The sequence below is a fragment of the Malania oleifera genome, chromosome 3 (genome assembly GCF_029873635.1).
Source record: "Malania oleifera isolate guangnan ecotype guangnan chromosome 3, ASM2987363v1, whole genome shotgun sequence".
Classification (NCBI taxonomy): domain Eukaryota; kingdom Viridiplantae; phylum Streptophyta; class Magnoliopsida; order Santalales; family Ximeniaceae; genus Malania; species Malania oleifera.
The window spans coordinates 55,936,986-55,957,168 of NC_080419.1; the positions used below are offsets into that span (position 1 = coordinate 55,936,986).

The 20,183-nt window shown below is 33.8% G+C and overlaps 1 protein-coding gene across 3 annotated transcripts in view; it reads left to right on the plus strand.

Annotated features, from left to right (window-relative positions):
• Window positions 1-19,806, plus strand: part of LOC131152134 (DNA topoisomerase 3-beta) — a 92,553-nt gene extending 72,747 nt beyond the window's left edge. For all 3 annotated transcript variants that reach the window (XM_058103805.1, XM_058103807.1, XM_058103808.1), the window contains 6 exons: window positions 5,758-6,036; window positions 9,192-9,360; window positions 9,748-9,876; window positions 9,999-10,211; window positions 12,846-13,025; window positions 18,614-19,806. In XM_058103805.1, coding sequence (XP_057959788.1) covers window positions 5,758-6,036; window positions 9,192-9,360; window positions 9,748-9,876; window positions 9,999-10,211; window positions 12,846-13,025; window positions 18,614-19,258 — 1,615 coding nt within the window. In that variant the 3' untranslated portion in view covers window positions 19,259-19,806. The remainder of the gene's footprint in view (window positions 1-5,757; window positions 6,037-9,191; window positions 9,361-9,747; window positions 9,877-9,998; window positions 10,212-12,845; window positions 13,026-18,613) is intronic.
• The last annotated feature ends 377 nt before the right edge of the window (window positions 19,807-20,183 follow it).

A 20,183-nucleotide genomic window follows, 5' to 3' on the forward strand; every position in this document is an offset into this window, starting at 1 on the left:
CTAGAATACAAAACGAGCCTTTCACTGGGACTTAAACAACACTTACAATGACGAGAAATTAAAAGTGATTTGTGGCTTCATATCTCTTAAGTAGATTGATGCCACAACTCAAAGCCTCTTAAAGGAATGAGAGTTGGAACTTGATTAGAGTCAAAACTAGTGAAAAAAAACTTTTACAAGAAAGTGCTCTCTTTAGCAAGAACAAAACACTATCACTTGGAAATATGGAGGAGAATGGGAGACCACTTTTATAGCGATTTCTCGTATTCTTCTTCCTTAAAATTGGACTTCTTTTATAGTCAAAATTGCCCACTAGACGTGGGAGAGGTTTTGGCTCCATGTGATTAAAATTGGAGCTAAACAACCAATTATATGACAAGAAATCTGATTTTCAGGTGAGATGATATATTTTATAAAATCACAAACGGTCATGTAAATACCAAATAAAATTCTATAAAAATTTATATTGACTTATCAACGAGTCTAGTTTCCAATAAAAAAAAAAAAATAATGCCAATTGTAATAACCGTTGAAGAGATAATATTCCAACACTACAAATATGTTGAGCTGTTTTTACGACAGAGGTTAGAATCTGTTGGCCAATTTGTACAATTCATAACAATAGAACATTTATTCAAATTAAGTGTGCCATATCATTCTAGAAGCCCTATAACATCTACTTTCATATTAAAAAATTGAAATATTTCCAAAGTTTTTACACTAAGATGTGTAATTTACTGCTGCATATTTATTTTTGCTTTTGACATTATGACAGTGTAGAATGACCATATTGTAATCCTATATTATAGCTCTAAAACGTCTACATGAAATTTTTTTGGAGAGAATGGTGAGTCTAATTTTATATGAAATAATAATTTTTGGACTCACGTGGAATAAAATATAGATTTAGATTCACAAATAGTACAGAATTGTAGTCTGTTTTTGTTTTTTTTTTTTAGACATAGGGTGCATTTTTACAAAAACACCCATTTTAGCTCTAAATATGTAAGTGTCAAATTGAATGTTTTTGAAAAAAATTATGAATTAATTTTTAAATATAAAGGGCCTTGTCATATTTGGAGCTTTCAATAAAAATATATCGTCATTTTACTATATGATACCCAAGGTGGTACATTTGCTTTCTAACTAGGTATTAATATACTTAGCCCTAAATACCAAAATGATTTCCATTTATAAACATAAAAGGAAATACCTATCACATAATAATTCATGGAGCACAAATTCAAAAATGATTTCCATGCATAAACATAAAAGAAAATAACTATCACATAATAATTCATGGAGCACAAGTTCATATAACACATGTACTAATTCTTATTGAATGATTTCCATATATAAGCATAAAATAAAATAACTATCACATAATAATTAATGGAGCACAAATTCATATAGCACATGCACTAATTCTTATTTGTTTTGTCATCATAAAAATCAACATGAAAGCTAGTGGGCTAACAAAATCCAAACGCACGAGGAAGATAAATATGTTAATATCTTCCCTACATGTGAAAGGATACGTAGCTTAACCCATTCACAGATCCACACTTGGTAGCACCCAATTGGATCGAAACAAGGGAAAGCACGTACTATCTCAACAATGTTGATCTAGAAAAACTGCCTCAAGAGATGTACAATCTGGTGCATTACCAAGACGATGAAAGAGCCTAAAACAGCCATTACTCAGACTTTTTCCCTCATATCTACAAAACTTACTTAACAAATAGGATTACTCTTTACTGTGTGGACCAAACAAGCAACAATAGGACCATTGATGACCTAAAAATAATGGCATGCTATCTTGCTGAAGAAGAAGAGTACAAGACAAGATATGGTCCTCATTAAGTTTGGGCTCCATCTTTGACAAGTCATGACAACATCAACTTTATCTTCATTGTATTGTCATTGTAAGCTTTATTATTGTATTGTCATTATCATTGTAAGCTTTATCTAAAGTAGCATTAGCATCTTGGATAGAACATCTTTAGCTTTATGTCGATATTGTTGTAAGCTTTAAACACTAAGGGATAAGAAAGGATATGCTACAACATATTCCCTTACTCTATATAAGGAGTGCTCTAGCTAGGGCATAGGGCAAGTGAGAACTAAGGGGTCTCTTGTAAGAGTTCTCTTTTATTTCCCCTGTTCTTGTGTCATGTTTGTTTAATGAAGTATCTCTCAATGTGTTTCTTGTTCTACTCTTCTACCTTCTTATTTTTATCGATCCTACATTGAGTGCCCAATAATATACATTGAAATTAGAAGAATAGAAAAACACAGTTCATGTTTTTGCTTGCTCTAAATAATAAAATGAAGGAAGAAGTCAAGAAAAATTAATAAAAAATTGAACTTATCTTTTAGAAAGGAATCGGGGAAAAATAATATAAAAAACTAACTATTTGGTGTTTAGCTAGAAAAAGCAAGAAAAAGTAAAGAAATTGATAATTCACAAAAAAAAAAAAAAACACAGTAGTTGAATCTTAAGAACACAGCCAATTGTCAATACCACCTTAGCTGACTAGTATTCTGCCCCTTTGCGGAATCAAGGGCAGAATTGTATTCCCACCGAAATACAATTCCCATGAATGGCAGAAATGTGATTCTAGACCAGATGGGCTAGTGTTCATCTTCATTCTACGGAGTCAAACTCATTTTATAATAAAAAAAAATATTATAAAAACAACAATAAATAGTAATAGTACTAATTATTATTATTTTTATACAAAAATACTAACAACTAATAATAATTACAATAACTATGATATTTATAATAATGACGACAAGAACAATAATAATAAAAAAGGAAAAACAAATATTTATTATTTTAAGGACAATAAGTAGTATAAAAATAATAATAACAACTGATAATAATTACAATAACAATAATATTAATCATTATAAAAATAATAACAACAACAAGAACAATAATAATAATAATAATAATAATAATAATAATAATAATAAGAACAACAACAACAACAACAAGCCTTAAGTCCCACTAGGTGGGGTCGACTATATGAATCATTTTTCTCAAATTCACCCGATTGAGAGCTTTTTTTTATATTAGATTAAGGGCTATTAAATGCTTCCTCACTATCTCATTTGAAGTTATTTTAGGCCTATCCCTACATTTTTTCATGCTAGAAACAATAGCTAAATCATCCCCCCCCCCCCCTATCTTGTCTTTGACTGGTGCTATGCTTAAATTATTTATTATGTGTATATCCTTGTTCCTTAGTTTATCTTTTAATGTTATAGCACTCATCCACCTTAACATTTGCATTTCGGAAACTTTTGTTTTTTATACATGTTTCTTTGTTGCCCAACATTCTGAACTATAAAAGCATAGCCGACCTTAGAGCCATCTTATAAAACTTTCCTTTTAATTTTGAGGGTATTCTACGATCACACAACATGCTTGACAAACTTTTCCATTTTACCCAACTTGCTTTAATTCTATGGATTACATCTTCTTCAATTTTCCCCTTTGCTTGCATAATAGATCCAAGATATTGAAATCTATTAGTGCAAATAATTTCTTGATTATCAAGTTTAATCCTTTCTTTGCTACTCCTTACGTTTTTGAAATTATGTATCATATATTTTGTCTTACTCCTACTTATCCTAAAACATTTGGACTCTAATGCGGTTCTGCAAAGTTCTGACTTAGTTAATAATAATAATAATAATAAAGAAAAAAATAATTATTATTTTAAGAATAATTTTTTTTATAAAAATAATAAAAAATAAGAATAACTGATAACAATTACATTAACAATAATATTTATTATTATAGAAACAACAATAACAAAAAGAACAATAATAATAGGAAGGGTAAAAATAATAATAATTATTATTATAAGGATAATAATTGTTATAAAATAATAAAAATAATAGTAACAATGATACAAAAAAATAATTTCACCAATAATATTCAGTATTATAAAAATGATAATTACGAAATTAATTAATTATGTATTAGAGATGTTTAAAAAAATGGCTTGTGTTTCATTGCATTACCATTGGACACATTGTTTGAGGAACATGCTTCCTTTGACTCTGTTACCATATATATATATATATATATAATTTATGCATATTTTTGTGTGTTTATAATTTATATAGGTGCTATTAGATGCTTATACCCTTTTGACTTTCAATCCCTTCTACATTCACACACTCAACACCTGCTCCACTATGTAATTACAGCTCTATCTATGAGTTAGGATTTTTTGTTTATTGGGTTTAGTAGTGGTTTACTTTGGGTCTTAGCAAGATAGTAGTCAAAGGCGCACTGAGGCAATGAGGCTGGCGCCTTATAGGGGTTGAGGGTAGGCAACCTTTAAGAGGCATTCCGAGGCGCAGTGAGACATGCCTCACGCATGTTTGTCATACTTTTTTTTTTTATCCTTATCTTTTAAATTCAAGCCATCTGGTTTTTCCTTTCCTTTATTTTATTTTTTTATGTTTTTGTGGAATTTCTGTCACTTTTTCCTGACATATCTGCCCAGCTGCTCTCAGGCTTCTTTCTTCTTTTCTTCTTCTTCTTTTGGCTTGCCGTGCTGTTCTCAGTCAGAGCAGTAAATCCCATTTTTGAAATTTTTTTTTTCTTTTTCTGTCAATTTTTTTTTTTCAGAATTTTTGCTCATTTTCCTGTAATTTCTGCTTTGCTGCTCCTTGGCCTTCTTTTTTTTGAATTGATCTGCTGCTCTGAGCCCCTTCTTCAATGTCCTCTTTTCCTTTTTTTTTTCCTCCTGGTAGCATTTCTTTTTCTTGGAATTTTTGTTTCTGTTATATGGAATTTCTTGATAACTAGTCAGAGCTGCACTGCTGCTGTTTGTTTATTTGTTTGTTTGTTTGGTTTTTTTTTTTTTTTTTTTCCTTCCAGCTGCATATTTCTGCTTCCATTATGTGAAACTTATAGCATGAGCATTGCATATTATTGAAAATTTGTGTTGTGGCATTCATTTTTTATGTTCTAGTATTAAATATTTGATATTTTAAAATTCAAAAGCAGTGCTAATGTGTTTACAATCAAGAACCCATTATATAGGGTATTTACTGACAATTCTGATAAATATGCACCTCACTTTCATGAGGCATGCGCCCTCGCCTCATGCCTTGTGCCTTGGGCCTCACGCCTCGGCTCTAGGTACTCTTTGCGCGTCAGTGCACCTTGCAACTTTGACTACTATGCTTAGCAAAATGAAAGTTTGGTTCATTGTAATAACCTGTCTATGAGATATATTTTGTGTGAATGGAAGCTGTGTACATGAACATTTTAGATTTTTCGGAGAAAATTATTCAAGCAATGTTTCATGCTGGTTTTAAAGTCATTGCTGATGTTTATGTTCCAATTCGACTTCAAACACTATCACTTGCCACCAAGAGTCCAGGAGTTTTGTGGAAAATTATATCTAAGGATTCTGGGACTGAACTAATAACACTTACCTTTTTTTTCCTTTTTCAAAAGAAACTTATGGTGCATACCAGAAATTCTTCATGGTATGGTAAAAAAAGGAGTAAATTCTGTATAATGGCTATTTATCTTTTCCTTGCAGAGATAAGAGTTGTGTTTAAAAGAAGTTTCTAATGATATTTTTTGCAATGCGGCAGCAAAATTTGCATACCTTCACATCTAATTAATGATGTTATAGTTCCCCATTGTACAGTGTTTTCTTTAGTCTTTGTGGTATCTAATTATTCTTTTCACATTGGTTTTTGGTGACACTTCTCTAGCTACCCACGTACAGAGAGCACGGCGTACCCTTCTTCATTTGATTTTAGAGGCACGCTTGGAGTGCAGGTAAATAATCCGACATGGGGCAGTTATGTGCAGAAGCTCCTGACTGATGGATATCTTAAGCCACGAGTAGGAACAGATGCTGGTGACCACCCTCCTATAACTCCAATGCGGTTCGCAACTGAGGATATGCTAGGCAATGATGCTTGGAGGCTCTATCAATACGTCTGTCAACACTTTATAGGGACTGTGTCTCCTGATTGCAAGTATATAAGGTAAAAATATTGGCTTTCAATCCGAGTCTATAAATTCCAGAAAGTATATAACGTAATGAATGATCGATACATTTCTTGTTTCACATGGACATTATGCTACCGTTTTTCATATAAGTCACTTGTATAAGTAATAGTGTTATTCACCTATTGCAACCACCATCGCCATCGCCAAGTTGTAAGTTTCATTAGGTTAGAATTTCTATGTGAATCATTCTGCCATCTTGCATGATCTACAATAATATTATTAGAAAGTTGGAATGCTAAAAACCCATGCTATTTTGCTCAAAGTTATTATTGGTCTACCCCTCATCCTCCGACCGCTTCTAACCTTGGTGTAATCACCCCCATATATTGGATAGTTATTCAATCTGTGTTGCAAGTGCCACCATCTTTGCTGTCATTATTTTTGTCATTCCTTAATTATCTTTAGTTATACCACTAATCTATGCTACTATCCTCATTTTTGCAGCCTTTAGTTTTTGAATGCATTTCTTGCTTGCTCAAAAGTTTGTTCCATATAGCATACTAGTCTTAGGATTTAATAGCCCTTAACCTAGTAGAGGAAAATGCTCTTGATTGGGTGAATTGACAGAAAAGGATTCATGTAGTCGACCCCACATAGCAGGACTTTTAGGCTTGTTGTTGTTGTAGTATAGCACACTAGTCTTATATCTAACCTCCTTTAAATATATTTTACCTAATGTCCTTTAAATCTATTTCATTATCTTCTTCAGTTTCTCCTTCATCTTGAAACTTGCACAATAGATTTAAGGTACCAAATCTACTCATACTAGGAATTTCTTGACCATCAAGTTTAACTGTTTTTTTTTCCCATTATCCTAGAAATATTATAATTGCATTCTGTGTATTTTGTATTGGTTCTACTTTCTTGAAATCTCTAAATTCTAAGGCTCCAATTCCAACTTAGATTCTAGTCCACTTCTAGTTTCATTAATCAAGGCAATATCATCAACAAACAACATATTGGATGGAACCTTAAAGAGATAAATACTCAAGGCATACTGTTGATATACTGTTACTGTGACTGGAAATTCCCTACACCGTCTGCTTGTAGCCCTAAGACTTGTCATTTTCCCATCATCATTCATTAAATTGATTTTTCAAATATGTTTTGAATTTCCAGCCTCATGGACTTACAATTTTTTTTTTCCTTTTCACAATGGGTCACGTATAGAATATTGCCCCTTCTCATTCTTATATATCATGTTTAATTTTCTGAATTCTCTTTTAGGTGCAAAGCTATGTCATGCATCTCCTTTAACCTTAATCCTCAATCAGAGACTATCTCGAGTCTTTGTGCCAACAATTTGTGGTTGGTTATGTGTATTCTCTTACCCCATTTAGTTTGATTCAAGTCTGTTTCTTCTATGAAATTAGATTTGATTAAGATTAATCTCTTTTTTGGCCTCAATAAATAATCTTCTTGGTTTTTTCTCTTGCTTTATAGTGCACCTTAGTTAAGCCACTTTCTTGTCATTAAGCCACTCTTCATTATTGGCATACTCATTGGTCTTTGCTGCCCTTATCTTAGTCATGTTAACTGTTTCTTTCCTCATCTTATTTTTGAATTGGTGCTTAGAATTTCTATTTTTCTAGAAATGAAAATCAGTATCCTCACCTTCTTTCTTTTCATTTTTGATAATGTGTATTTCTATCCTTTTTCATTGAGAGAGCATTGTCAATTTTGGGGTATGGAGTAATCTCTTCTCATCAAAAGTCCCAATTTCACCATCACTGAGAGAAGATTTGTCAATACTATTTGGATATGTTGTTTCTTAGTTGCTCAACGTTCTAAGCTGGCAAAAATATTTTAACGGTGTAGTGGGGATAGAGAGGCGGCCATAAAAGTTGTTATCTTGAATAATTTCCAATTTTTGGCTTTTAGGTGCATATATATATGGGCACCGTTGTTTCCTTTTGTAATAATATTTTGGATTAACAGAATTGAGATGGTGTCTATCTCTTGGTTTCTCTCTCTTCCCTTTCTTTCTCTTTCCTTCTGCAATTTCTAGACCCTAACCCCAATTTCTTCCTATCGTATTTGTCTTCTTCCTTTTACTATTTCTTTATGTTTTACATCTCTTCTATTTCCCTACCCTATCTTACATCAAATATCTCGTGTTTACTTACTAATTTCTAGAGTGTTATTTTTATAGAGAAACAAATTTTTGTCCTGTTTATATGAAAGAACCTATTCGAGAACATTTTTCATCTGGGTCAAATATCTGATTTGAGGAGAGAGTGGTACCGTACTAGCTTGAAAGCGGCTTTCCCCACTCCCTGCCTGATTACTGGCATGACTACATAAGCTTTGACTCAATGGTTTGGGTGTGAGATCCAAACTTCTTTAATTTTTTTTTTTCCTGATAGCAAAATAAATTTCATTAATAGGGAAAGAATGTACAAGGAGGGAGAATAAGACATTTCCCAAAAAAATCTGGAACAAACCAGAAAAAACCAGTTCTTCCAATCCCTATTTAAATCCTGAAAACCAGCTTCCCTGAAAATTCCATACCTGACATGCCACAAAAAGTCAAAATCTGAATCCTTTTCCACACCAAAGACGAATTCAACTTCTTCCCAGAAAAAAAATCCTCGCATTACGTTTCAACCATAAACCCCATAGTTGTATACTTTCTAGTGTGGAGGTCAGAGGTTCAAATCAGGGAAACGGTGTCTCCTATTGTGGAGGTAAGACTGCATAAGTTATGCCTTCCCCATCCCCCTGACGATGTGGGATCGTTGTGCTCAGTGTTATATTTTATATATTTATGTTAGTATGGAGTCGTGGGATATGGTTGCAAATGTTGAAATTCTGGAAACCAAACCAGTGTGGAAGCCACCATAATCCCAAACAAATCATTACCTGCTCATAATTGTGCATGCTGTTGAATAGTTTAAATTGTGAATGTAATGATGACTCTTCAAATTTCAAATAAACTCAGTGTGTTATTTATAATATTTTTTAATTAAAGCGCAAAATGTAAAACTAGATGTCCAAGTTGACTCTGCTTAATTAATATTATTAACAAATGTCAATGATCTGATTATGAATAATTTTATGTGGATCTTAAATGTCAAATTTCTATCATAATATTTCTAGTATAAAATAGAGTATTTGATATCCATTTCAGGACATGGGTGGAGTTTTCAATTTGTGGAGAGTTCTTCCATTGCATGGGGCAGCTTGTTACTGTCAAAGGATTTACATCTATTATGCCCTGGTTGGCAGTAAATGAAAAAAATCTTCCTCGGTTAACAAGAGGGGAGAAAATAAAAGTTTCAAAAGTTGAGCTGTATGAGGTGTGATTTTGATTTTCTAAACTTGTGGTTTATCTACAATCTTTATGCATATTTAATTTTTGAGTTTTTGTATTCCTAATTTTATTTTTCTATAAATTCTTTGATTCTGCAAACTTTCTAGCCACACCCTGATTTTACATTATCAGATTCTATGCTTATAGAAGATGTATATGAAGAATTTAAGGTGTTGTGGCAACTACGTTTAGATTCTCATTGTCTGCTGCATTGGTCATGACCAATTAGGATGAGATATTACCACTGCATGTTAGATTGTGATGTTTGCAGACAAAGATTCATATTACTGTATTACATGATGACATACAGCTTGTGTTCAGCATATTGCAATGATCCCTGTCACTAATTTATTGAAGCAATTTAAATTTCCAGGGGAATACCTCACCTCCAGATTATCTTAGTGAGAGCGAGCTGATATCCCTGATGGAAAAGAATGGAATAGGCACAGATGCATCCATTTCTGTACATATTAACAACATTTGTGAGCGCAACTTTGTTCAGGTTTGTACCATTTTCCAATGTTGAGCAGCTTGTTCCTTTTGGGGCTTAGTGGATGCATGGGGACGTGGAAAAATTTGTTTATAACAGTTGCTTATTGAGACTCAGATTTTCTCCTTGTGCAGGTACAAGCTGGCAGGAAGTTGGCTCCGACAGCTTTGGGTATTAGCCTAATAAGAGGTTATCAACTTATTGATCCGGATCTCTGTTTGCCAGATATTCGCAGCTTCATTGAGCACCAGATTACTCTAGTTGCCAAGGGTCAAGCAAATCATTCATGTGTTGTGCAGCATGTACTAAAACAGTTTCAGCAGAAGTACAGTTATTTTGTGAAACAGGTATATTATATCTTGTTACTTTGTACCTGTTTGGAAAAGTAAATGAATTTTTATATTTTAAAAAGATATCTGCATCTTGAAAACATCACCCTATTAGGCTCTTGATTATACAATGGTGTTTATGAGATTAGACAATAAAATGTATTTCATTTTTCAGATATTATTTGTAATTCATTTCAGGCAGCATTTTTCTGTTTAAATGCTGCAATCCTTTTTTGAATTGAAATTTATATTTATATATGAATGGTCAAGTTCCTGCTTTCGACTATATTCAATTCAAGTGTACTCTGTTATCCTTAAAAGTTGGGAGCACATGGAACATATTTCTATGCAAAACGTTATGAACCATTGATAAGCGTATTGACTGCGATGTGTTAGGATTCACAAATCAAATGGGATTTTCTATCTAATGATAGGATTTCCAAATTAATTTGGATTTCTAGTTAATCTATTATGATTGGGATTTCAAATTTATCTATTATGATTCCCAATGAATTCTATTTAATTTTAGGATTATTTAATGTGGGATTTTTATTTAATGTGTTTGGATTCCCAAATCAATTGGGATTTAGTCTATTAAGGACTTAGATTGGGATATTTTACCCTACTAGGGGCAAGTTTCCTTACCCAATATATATGTAACCCTACAGGGCTTTTCCATAAAAGCAATAAGATAATTCATAGCCTTTGGCTAATTTTGAGGCAAATCCCCTTGAAGTGATCAAACCCTATTTTCTCTTACTACTTTCCCCCCTTAAAATTTCCCCAATTTCTCCATGATAAAACCCTACGGCCTTATCAGTATGCGCATGATATTTTGATGTTTATGATATTCTGTTGTTTTTAAAAGTTCAGTGCCGCAAAAAAAATTTAAATTTGTTCTTGAAGAAGTTGAATTAAGTTTTGGAAGGTGCCTGAAGGAAAAAATAGAGCGATTTGGAGGACTTCCTCTGATGTTGTTTATACTTTAAATAGAAGCACATGTAGTATTTATAAACTGAAAGTTTAACGTCTAATTTTTTTCTTAAAATGAAATTGGAAAGTTTATTATTGAAAAATATTGTAGAATTATTTTTGACATTTGTTAATGCTAAGCAATTCTTTTGTCGTAGTCTGACGATGTAATGAATCTAATTCAGTTCTCCTTGTTAGTCATGATGGAATGGCTATTTGAATATGCTTGTAATGTAAATGAACAGTATAGTTCTTGTGATAGAGTGAGACATAGATCCTGTGATCTCTGTGACAATCATATTATTTTGGTCCATTATTGTAAAAACCTATCAGTCATCTGCTAGGCAGTCTCAAATGTAAATTTCATTCATACTACTAAATGATGGCATTGTCAAAAATAATGTTTGGTAAATTAGTTACGTTATATAAGATTTTGTAAATATTGTTCTTAAAGAGAACCTTTTAAGGAGAAACTAGGAAGACTAGTATATTGGAGCAACAGAGGGACCTAAGTATCAGAAATTAATCAATGCATCATTAATGGTAGCCAGCATTGCAGTCATTTTGGAGGCATTCCAGTTGTTTTCAATTGACGGATGGTGTATTCATGCTAAGTTCAAAATTACTTGGCTAATGACAACAGCATCCTTGGAACATCATGGACCAAATATTCATACTTGGACAATGAAAATACCCTTATCTGCCACTTCTTTTCTTAGATGATTTATTTCAATTTCTTCTCTTTTGTTGATAATTCCCATTTACATTGAGCTTAAATTTTCCATATGACAATAAGTGTGTCCTAGTTATTATATTCTCCTCTCTTCTTCTTTTTTTCTCCTTTTTTTCCCTCTCATTTTTTTTTTCCCTTCGAAGTGCAGGTACTGGTCATTCTAGAACAAATGTACCAGTACTGGTGATATATCAATGTTAGTACAATTGTGTACTTTGACAAAAAGTTCTGATTGGATCATTCAGGCATTCCAGCTCCTTTAAGCTTTGTATTGGAGTCAAGGTCATGCTAATGACTAACTAGGCATTACCTAATCTATGAAGCAGCTGCACTTAAGTTACGTGGCTTTGCAGGTCTTGCAATTAGGAACAGTTGACTCTTGCTCCTGTGGATGTATTTTATGGCATGGGAACAATGGAGAACATTGCCATTAGCATCCTCTTTTTTTTTTTTTTGGATTACGCATCGGGTTTCCACGTGTCCGTTTTACGGTCCACGTGACTAATCCCGCGCCCCTTGAAGCTGACCCCATAAGTCCAAAGGGAGGTAAATTTCAGGAATTCAGGAGCAGAAACGAACCCGAGAGGGTTTGAACACCTGACCTCGTGAGAGCCACTTCCGCAGCCCGCACTACCACCTGAACCACACCCTGGAGGTTGCCATTAGCATCCTCTTGATCAGATCTCTATTGGCTGTTGTAGTATGAATGATCATGAGTTTTTGGCCATTGACCATATTAATATAATGACCATGGGTATCTAGGCTTTCAGTCTGTCAGATAAGATGCTTTTGTCTGCTCCACGTGTGCTTGCTGTTAAAAGATATTCTTGTTTCTGAACTAATCACAACATTTAGAATACAGTTTGCATGTCTTCAATACTTGCATTTGTCTTAGCATTATTTATGCTGCTGTTGGTATTACTATTATTATGATCTGTTTTTTGCAGATTGAGAATATGGATGCATTATTTGAAGCACAATTTTCCCCGCTTGCTGATTCTGGACGTGTACTTAGCAAATGTGGCAAATGCTTGCGTTACATGAAGTACATTGCCCCTCAGCCATCACGCCTATACTGTGGTACATGTGAAGAAGTCTATTATCTTCCACAGAAGGGCACTATCAAGGTAATCTAAATTATGTGCAAATTTGCTTATGTTCTTTTATTTATTCTCAGATGCTGCACTTATGCTAAAAGTTGAGGATTTGACACATTTATGGTACTGTCAAAATACATGTTTCACTTTTGCATATATGATTTGACATTGTTTGCTTGATTTGCTTTTTTTTTTTTCATTTTTTGTTTTCTTTTTTTGTAAATTCATATAACTGTTTGTCATAGAGTTGCTTCAGTATCTTCATCTTCGTATATGATTTTTTTCGGCTGACTTTTGGGGGAGAATCTTGAGGATACATACGGTTACTGCTTTTAGTGAATGTTTGGGTGAGGAATCCTACTTTTCATATTTTGCTTCAGTAACCTCATTGGTTTTTCTTATTTTGTTGATTAGTTCTTGAGCTATAGAATTTGTAAGATCAGATGTCTGGGTCTTGCTGATATTACTGATACAATGAATTTAGTTCTGCAGTCTTTCATTGCAAGTGTGACAGTTGGAGTTAAAGTATGTAACAAACAAACAAACAAACAAAAATTGAAAACTTTAAGTTATTCATGGTTTGAAACTGGCACAACGTGCTGGCTGGCTTTGAATGATGCCATTCTGCATTATAATCATATTATACTAATTTACTTGTTCTGAGAATCAATCTAAATGCTTGATTAATCATAACACCTTCAAAATTGGCTTTAGGAAACTAACATGCATCTAGAATGAAGTTTTGAGGTAATAACAACTTTCTAATTAGGCTTTATGATTATGCAGATCTCAAACCTTCTTTGTAGTATGCCATTTGATGTGTATCCTTGGTAATATTGCCAAAAACTTATATCTTGAAGTATAGCCAACACATGTTTTTCCTATAAATTACACATGTTTTTCCTATAAATTTGAGTGGAGCTGCTTTAGAGATTGAAATCAATTAATCTAAAGCACATACATTTACCATTAATTTAAAGCCAGGCACAACATGCTGGCTGGCTTTGAGAGTTGCCATTCTGCATGATAATCATATTTTACCAATTGACTTGTTCTGAGAACCAATCTAAATGCTTGATTAATCATAACTCCTTCAAAATTGGCTTTAGGAAATTAACGTGCACCTCGAATGAAGTTTTGAGGTAATAACAACTTTCTAATTAGACTTTATGATTATACTGATCTCAAAACTTCTTTGTAGTATGCCTTTTGATGTTTATCCTTGGTAATATTGCAAAAAAATTGTATCTTGAAGTATAGCTAGTACGTGCTTTTTCTATAAATATGATGGAGCTGCTTTAGATATTGAAGGAACTCAATTAATCTAAAGCACATGACTTGCACCATTAATTTCAATGTAGATATACAACAGCTGCAACAATGACAAAAACAACAAAGCCCTAATGTGGAGTTTGGTTCAGGGAATTCAGGCAGGAATGGAATTGGAATTCAGGCCAGATTTCCATTTTGTTATTTAATTCCCAAAGAATAATCTGGAGTTCGATTTCAACCAGAATCGTGATTTCTTTAAGATGTGGAATTGTCATTACTGCTAAGATGAGCAGGACCTGCTATTCATTATGCTGGAATTGTCGCCTAACAACTTTCTTTTCCTAAGATACCCATGAATAATTTATAAAACCACATAATAACCCTGTGAAGTCTGAAAGGCACCTCTTCCATCTCCAGAATGCCAAGATAGGCAGGCGTGAAAAGCTCCATTCCACATCATGTCCAATCTTGTTTCTTCTTCTGCATTTGCAGATCCCAGTCCCATCACCATTGATGCAAACTTCTTCCATTCACAGCCACCTGCAACTAGAGAGAGGAAGAATTGGAGTGGGAACATTGTTTGTCCCTTCCTGCAAATGATCCAATCCAAAACCAAACCCAATCATGATCAGCCAAATTGATCACAATCACTGCCAGCAAACAAGGTTCACTTTCTCTCCTCCTTTCTTCCTCTTCTTCATCTCTGATCTGCTCTGTTTTCTTCCTGATGTCCATGGCAGAAAAAGTTCAACTTCCAATGGTGGATATGATCTGCACTGATCTAAGATGTGAATTAAGTGGACATACAATTTTTTATGGTTGCTGTGTTCTGCCTTGATCCTGAGGGTCAAGAGGCATGCAATTTTTGATGATTAAAAATTCACTTTTTTTTTTTTTGAAATTCATTTTCTTCTTCATCTGCTCCTCCTTTTTTCTTCCTTCATTAATTTAAAAAAAAAAAAATGTAAATTCTTATGTTTTTGTGACTGTTGGGATGGGCTGCCATATCTTTTTCAACACTTTTTGAATTAGGTTTAATTTGTTTGCCTGATGTCCAATTTTAGAGTACTTATTTATTGAATTCGAATAAGGTTTTAAATTATACAAATATTATTCTTAAAAATTAAAATATTATTCTTGAAAGAGAGTAAAAGTATGTGTATTTGAAAAATGACTTATTTTTCTTTCCATTGTGGCCACCGTTCAAGGATACCAAATATTGAAAATGATTTGAGAAATGTGATACTGAAAGTCATCCCACATGAGTATACAAATTTGGTAATCACATTCCAACATCAATTCCATTCCTACCTCGATTTCATTCTTTGGTTTGATTCCATTTTACGCTCAAAATATAGTGTAAATCCAGGTTAGGTGTATGATCCTTTTTTGCCATTACACTTGATCTGGAGCAGCATCGTTTAAAAGTTCAAAGTTAATCAAATTTTTCTATACCACTTTAAACCTAATTTTTTCTAGGTTATCCCTTCCACTGGCATCAATCAAGTTAACTCTTTTGTTGCACTATCTAGTCTACATTGCAAGCATCCAAACCATTTTAAATGGACTTCCTTTATTTTCTACCTCTGCTCCTTGTTTGTTCAGATTTTATCTTGCTTTATCCATGTGAACTTTCTCATTTCTAATTATACTTGCTTTTTCATGTTTTGTTTTCATAGTGGCTTAATATTTTGTTCCATACAAAACCAGTCTTAAAGAAGTTCAATAAATTTCCCCTTTTAATTGTAAAGGTGTTTATGTTGTAAAGGTGTCTATGCACTTCTTCATTTTAACTAACCTGCTTCAATTTCTCCTCCTTGAGTGATTTATCCAACATAGTAAAACTTACTTTTTTCACTTATTCTGTCATTCCTATTATTTCTAAAACTGCATTTCATACTTTCAATCTCATATCTAATAATCATTTTTACATCTAGATTCTCAAGCCTTTCACCATTGTTTTAATTAGATTCCAATATTCTATCCCCCCTTCCCTTCCCCTCAAAACACTTTTCCATTTTAACTAACCCACTTCAATTTCTCCTCCTTGAGTGATTCATCCAACGTAGAAAAATTTACTATTTTCACTTTTTCCTGTCTTCCCTATTAATCTAAAGTTGCATTTCATACTTTCAACCTCATATCTATTTATCATTTTTAATATAGATCTCAAGCCTTTCGCCCACCCACCCGCCCCCAAAAAAAAAAAAAATCCAAAATAATGCCATCTTCAAACCATGATACACCATGGAACCTCCTCCTGAAATGACTTGCAAGTTTATCCACAACTAAAACAAAATAATGGGAACTAAAAGCTGACCCTAAGGGTGTTTTTTTGTTTTGGTTGATAGGATAGGCTAGGCTAAATTCCCTTGTGCCTTAGCCCATATTTGGTACAACATGGGTGTGGGATGGGACTGGCCAAGCGAGAGAACCTTAGCCAATTATGTAGGATAAGGCTGGCTGGTGTCCCCCACTGGCCAGAAGTGGATAAACTATCTCTGCTAAAATAGATAAATGAAAGGACTAGATTGCCTTCTCATTTTTTTCTTCATTATGATTATTCCTCTGGTATTCCTTGCTCCACTGATGCTTTCTTTGCTCAACTGCTCCAGTTATCTTCTCCGACCAAGATTTCAATGCTCCACCGCATGCCTGGTCTGGTTAACTGCTCGCCCATCCGACCATGATATCAGATCCGCAATGAGGAGCCACTGTAATTTTTGATCAAGCCGTGTTTTCATGGTTTTGATGAACAAGTAACTGGCCATGATTTTAATTTCTTTCATTGCCTGTGTTGCATACCTGTTTGTCTATGTGTTGGATTAACTCCTTCCAGTTCCAAATGATCCCAAAAATGGGCGACTGCTATATGGCTCAAATATCAAATTATTTGTTTCCCCTCTTTCCATCATCCGTTCTTTGCTGACCATCTTCTCCAACTAAATAGTAATAGTAATAACACAACAACAACAAAAAAAATGGGGTAGGTAGATTATTAAATTTTTTCTTTTGATTTTTTCCACTTCAGTATTATTTTTTAAAAAAAATTTTAAAAATAAAAATTATACATCTTAAAGGTAATTTGATCTTCTAAATGATTAGTCTATTCAATTTTTGTTCCACTAAATATGGGATGGGATAACTATCATATCCTGTTTAGTGATGTCCAATCTCGCAAACCTTAGCCACCAAAACAAACCCACCCTAAAGTATGATTCCTTGTATATGCTAATGCATTTTTTAGTGCCATAGGTATGTCCTTCTTCATGAATATATTTACCCTTAATATGTTCAGATTTGGAAGTTGTAACATGAATTGTCAACTTTAATAGCTATACTATAAAATCACTGTGTTTTTTGTCCATTATGTTCCAAAAAGGCCTTTCGTTTCTTTTTTTGCAAATATCTATTCAAAATAAAAATTTAGCTTGATGGGCAATTTAGTTAGTACAAATCCTACCCATGACTACAATAACTACCCATCATTACATGTAACCACCCATGGCTCCTTAATTTTTATACACTTTTTTTTGTGAAAAAGAGGGCGGCACCTCCTATCTTTATTAGAATACCCCTCACTTATGGCGGAGGAATACCGTGGTTCCAACCTTTGAGACTTTAATTTTTATACACACACTAACACACTGTTTATGACTAACCGAAGCAGAAAAGCACGGGCACTGAGCATGCCCATGACTAGTTTTAGGTTATATGCATATGGAAGACAATGGTTCATTTAGAGTTAAGTGAATAAAAAAATTTCAAGTCAAATAAACTAGCAGCATCATACTTTAACTAAAAGAATGGCATATATGTTGGACTTGAATCTATATTAGGTTTGATGCTTAAAGAGCTGACATTTTTGGGTTAAATTTTATAGGAGTAAAAAGAGATTTGAGATATGCCATAGGAAGGCATTGAAAGGCTTGAGAAGAGGCTTTTAGGGCCGTTGAGGATATGGAATACAGAAAGGGAGATACAGGGAGTAATGAGAGAATTGTGTCGAGAAGGGGCTGTAGTTGGGGATATGCTGCAAGGCCTTTTTAACATGTGAAGGAGTATTCTCAAGGTCATGCTATAACTAATTTTTGTCAATAAATTTAATGTTTAATAAGATTTAAGATAAATATGCAGTCAATCATTAAGAATGGAGTTAATCTTTTTTCCCCTCCACATACAAACTTTTGAAATATGCGGGATTCATTTTTGGAGAGTATTCTGGGGATATTGATATATTAAATGTTTATAGAAATTGTTTGTTTGTTGTTTGCTTCCATCATCTTTGTAAGAATATTTTCCCATAATCTGCTGCTTACCCGCCACTGAAACGGTGTTTGCTGCAGCTGTACAAAGAACTCACTTGCCCATTGGACAACTTCGAACTTTTAATCTTCTCCATGCCTGGTCCAGAAGGCAAGTCATTCCCTCTATGTCCATACTGCTACAACAGTCCTCCATTTGAAGGTATAGACAGTCTCTTTGGTGCTTCTAAGATCAATAGCTCTGGCAAGGTGGGAAAAGGAGTCGGCATGCCATGCTTCCTTTGCCCGCACCCTACATGCCCACATTCTTCAATAGCTCAAGGAGTATGTGCCTGCCCAGAATGCACTGGAACGCTTGTTCTAGACCCAGTAAGTGCTCCCAAGTGGAGACTTTATTGCAATATGTGCAATTGCCTGGTCTTCCTTCCTGAAGGTGCTCATCGGATTTCCACAACCCGGGAACAGTGTCCTGAGTGTGATTCTACAATCATAGAAGTGGACTTCAATAAGAAAACAACACCGTTGAAGGATGGTAATACCTGGCACGCGGGCTGTATTCTTTGCGATGAGCTACTTCATTCGCTTGTGGAGATGAAGCATGGAAAATCGTTCAAACGAATGGGGATGAGAGGAAGGGGAAGAGGAGCCCGCAGGGGAGGATATAGGGGAAGAGGAAGGAGTAGTGGAAAACGGGATGACCCTAAAATGAGTTTCCGAAATTTCTGAACTGTATTGTTGAAATTGCCCAATTTGGAATTTGAAATCACCGAACTTGTTACCAAGCGAGTAGCAGCGCTATTTGATTTCTTTTGAAAAAACATTTATTTTCCTTCAAAAAAAAAAAAAAATAGTTTGGTAGTGTGGATACAATACTCAACATAAGTACCTAAATATTTTTTTATAATTAGTACTTATTTGTTAAGACGTTTCAATGGGGAGTTTTAAGACTTACATTTTTTCAAGGAAAAGTTTTTAACCTTCCCCTGGCATAAAATATTTTATTTTTTAAAGAAAAATCAGATGATGCGGGAACTCACTTATGGTGGGATTGTGGGAGGGGTAATTGCCATTGTCTTCTAAATAGGCGTCCACAGCCATAAGTCTACTTGCTTTGCGAGGATGGGGGAGCATCACAATGTACATAATTTTATATAGAGAGATTGTTTCCTCGGAATCAAACTCGGGATCAACCAAAACTACCTCATTGTTAATTAAATTTTGTCCTCCTAATTGCTCTAAATATAGATATATATGGCATGCATGATTTAAGATTATATCATATTTATTATTTATTGTGCTTGATCCGTTGTCTTCAACAAACCTTTTCTCAAATGGCTTGGTTTATTTTGAATGTCTTGATTTACTGTAGCATAAAATAAGATAACATTTTTTCCTCTCATAATATCGTATTAATGTGTTGTTTGCAGCTTAAATTTCCTTTCACATTCATAACAGTAAGCAGGGATCTGATATGTTATGTAATCGTACCTTAATTAAGTGTTGTTTTTTATTGTTTTCTGGAGAACATGCTAATGATTTGATTATGGCACGAAATTATTTTTAAAAGGTACATCTTTGTTCTTTGTGCCACTTTATTGTTCTGTTAATCAAAACTGTTTACAATACAGTGGTTCGGTGATTTGGTTGCATA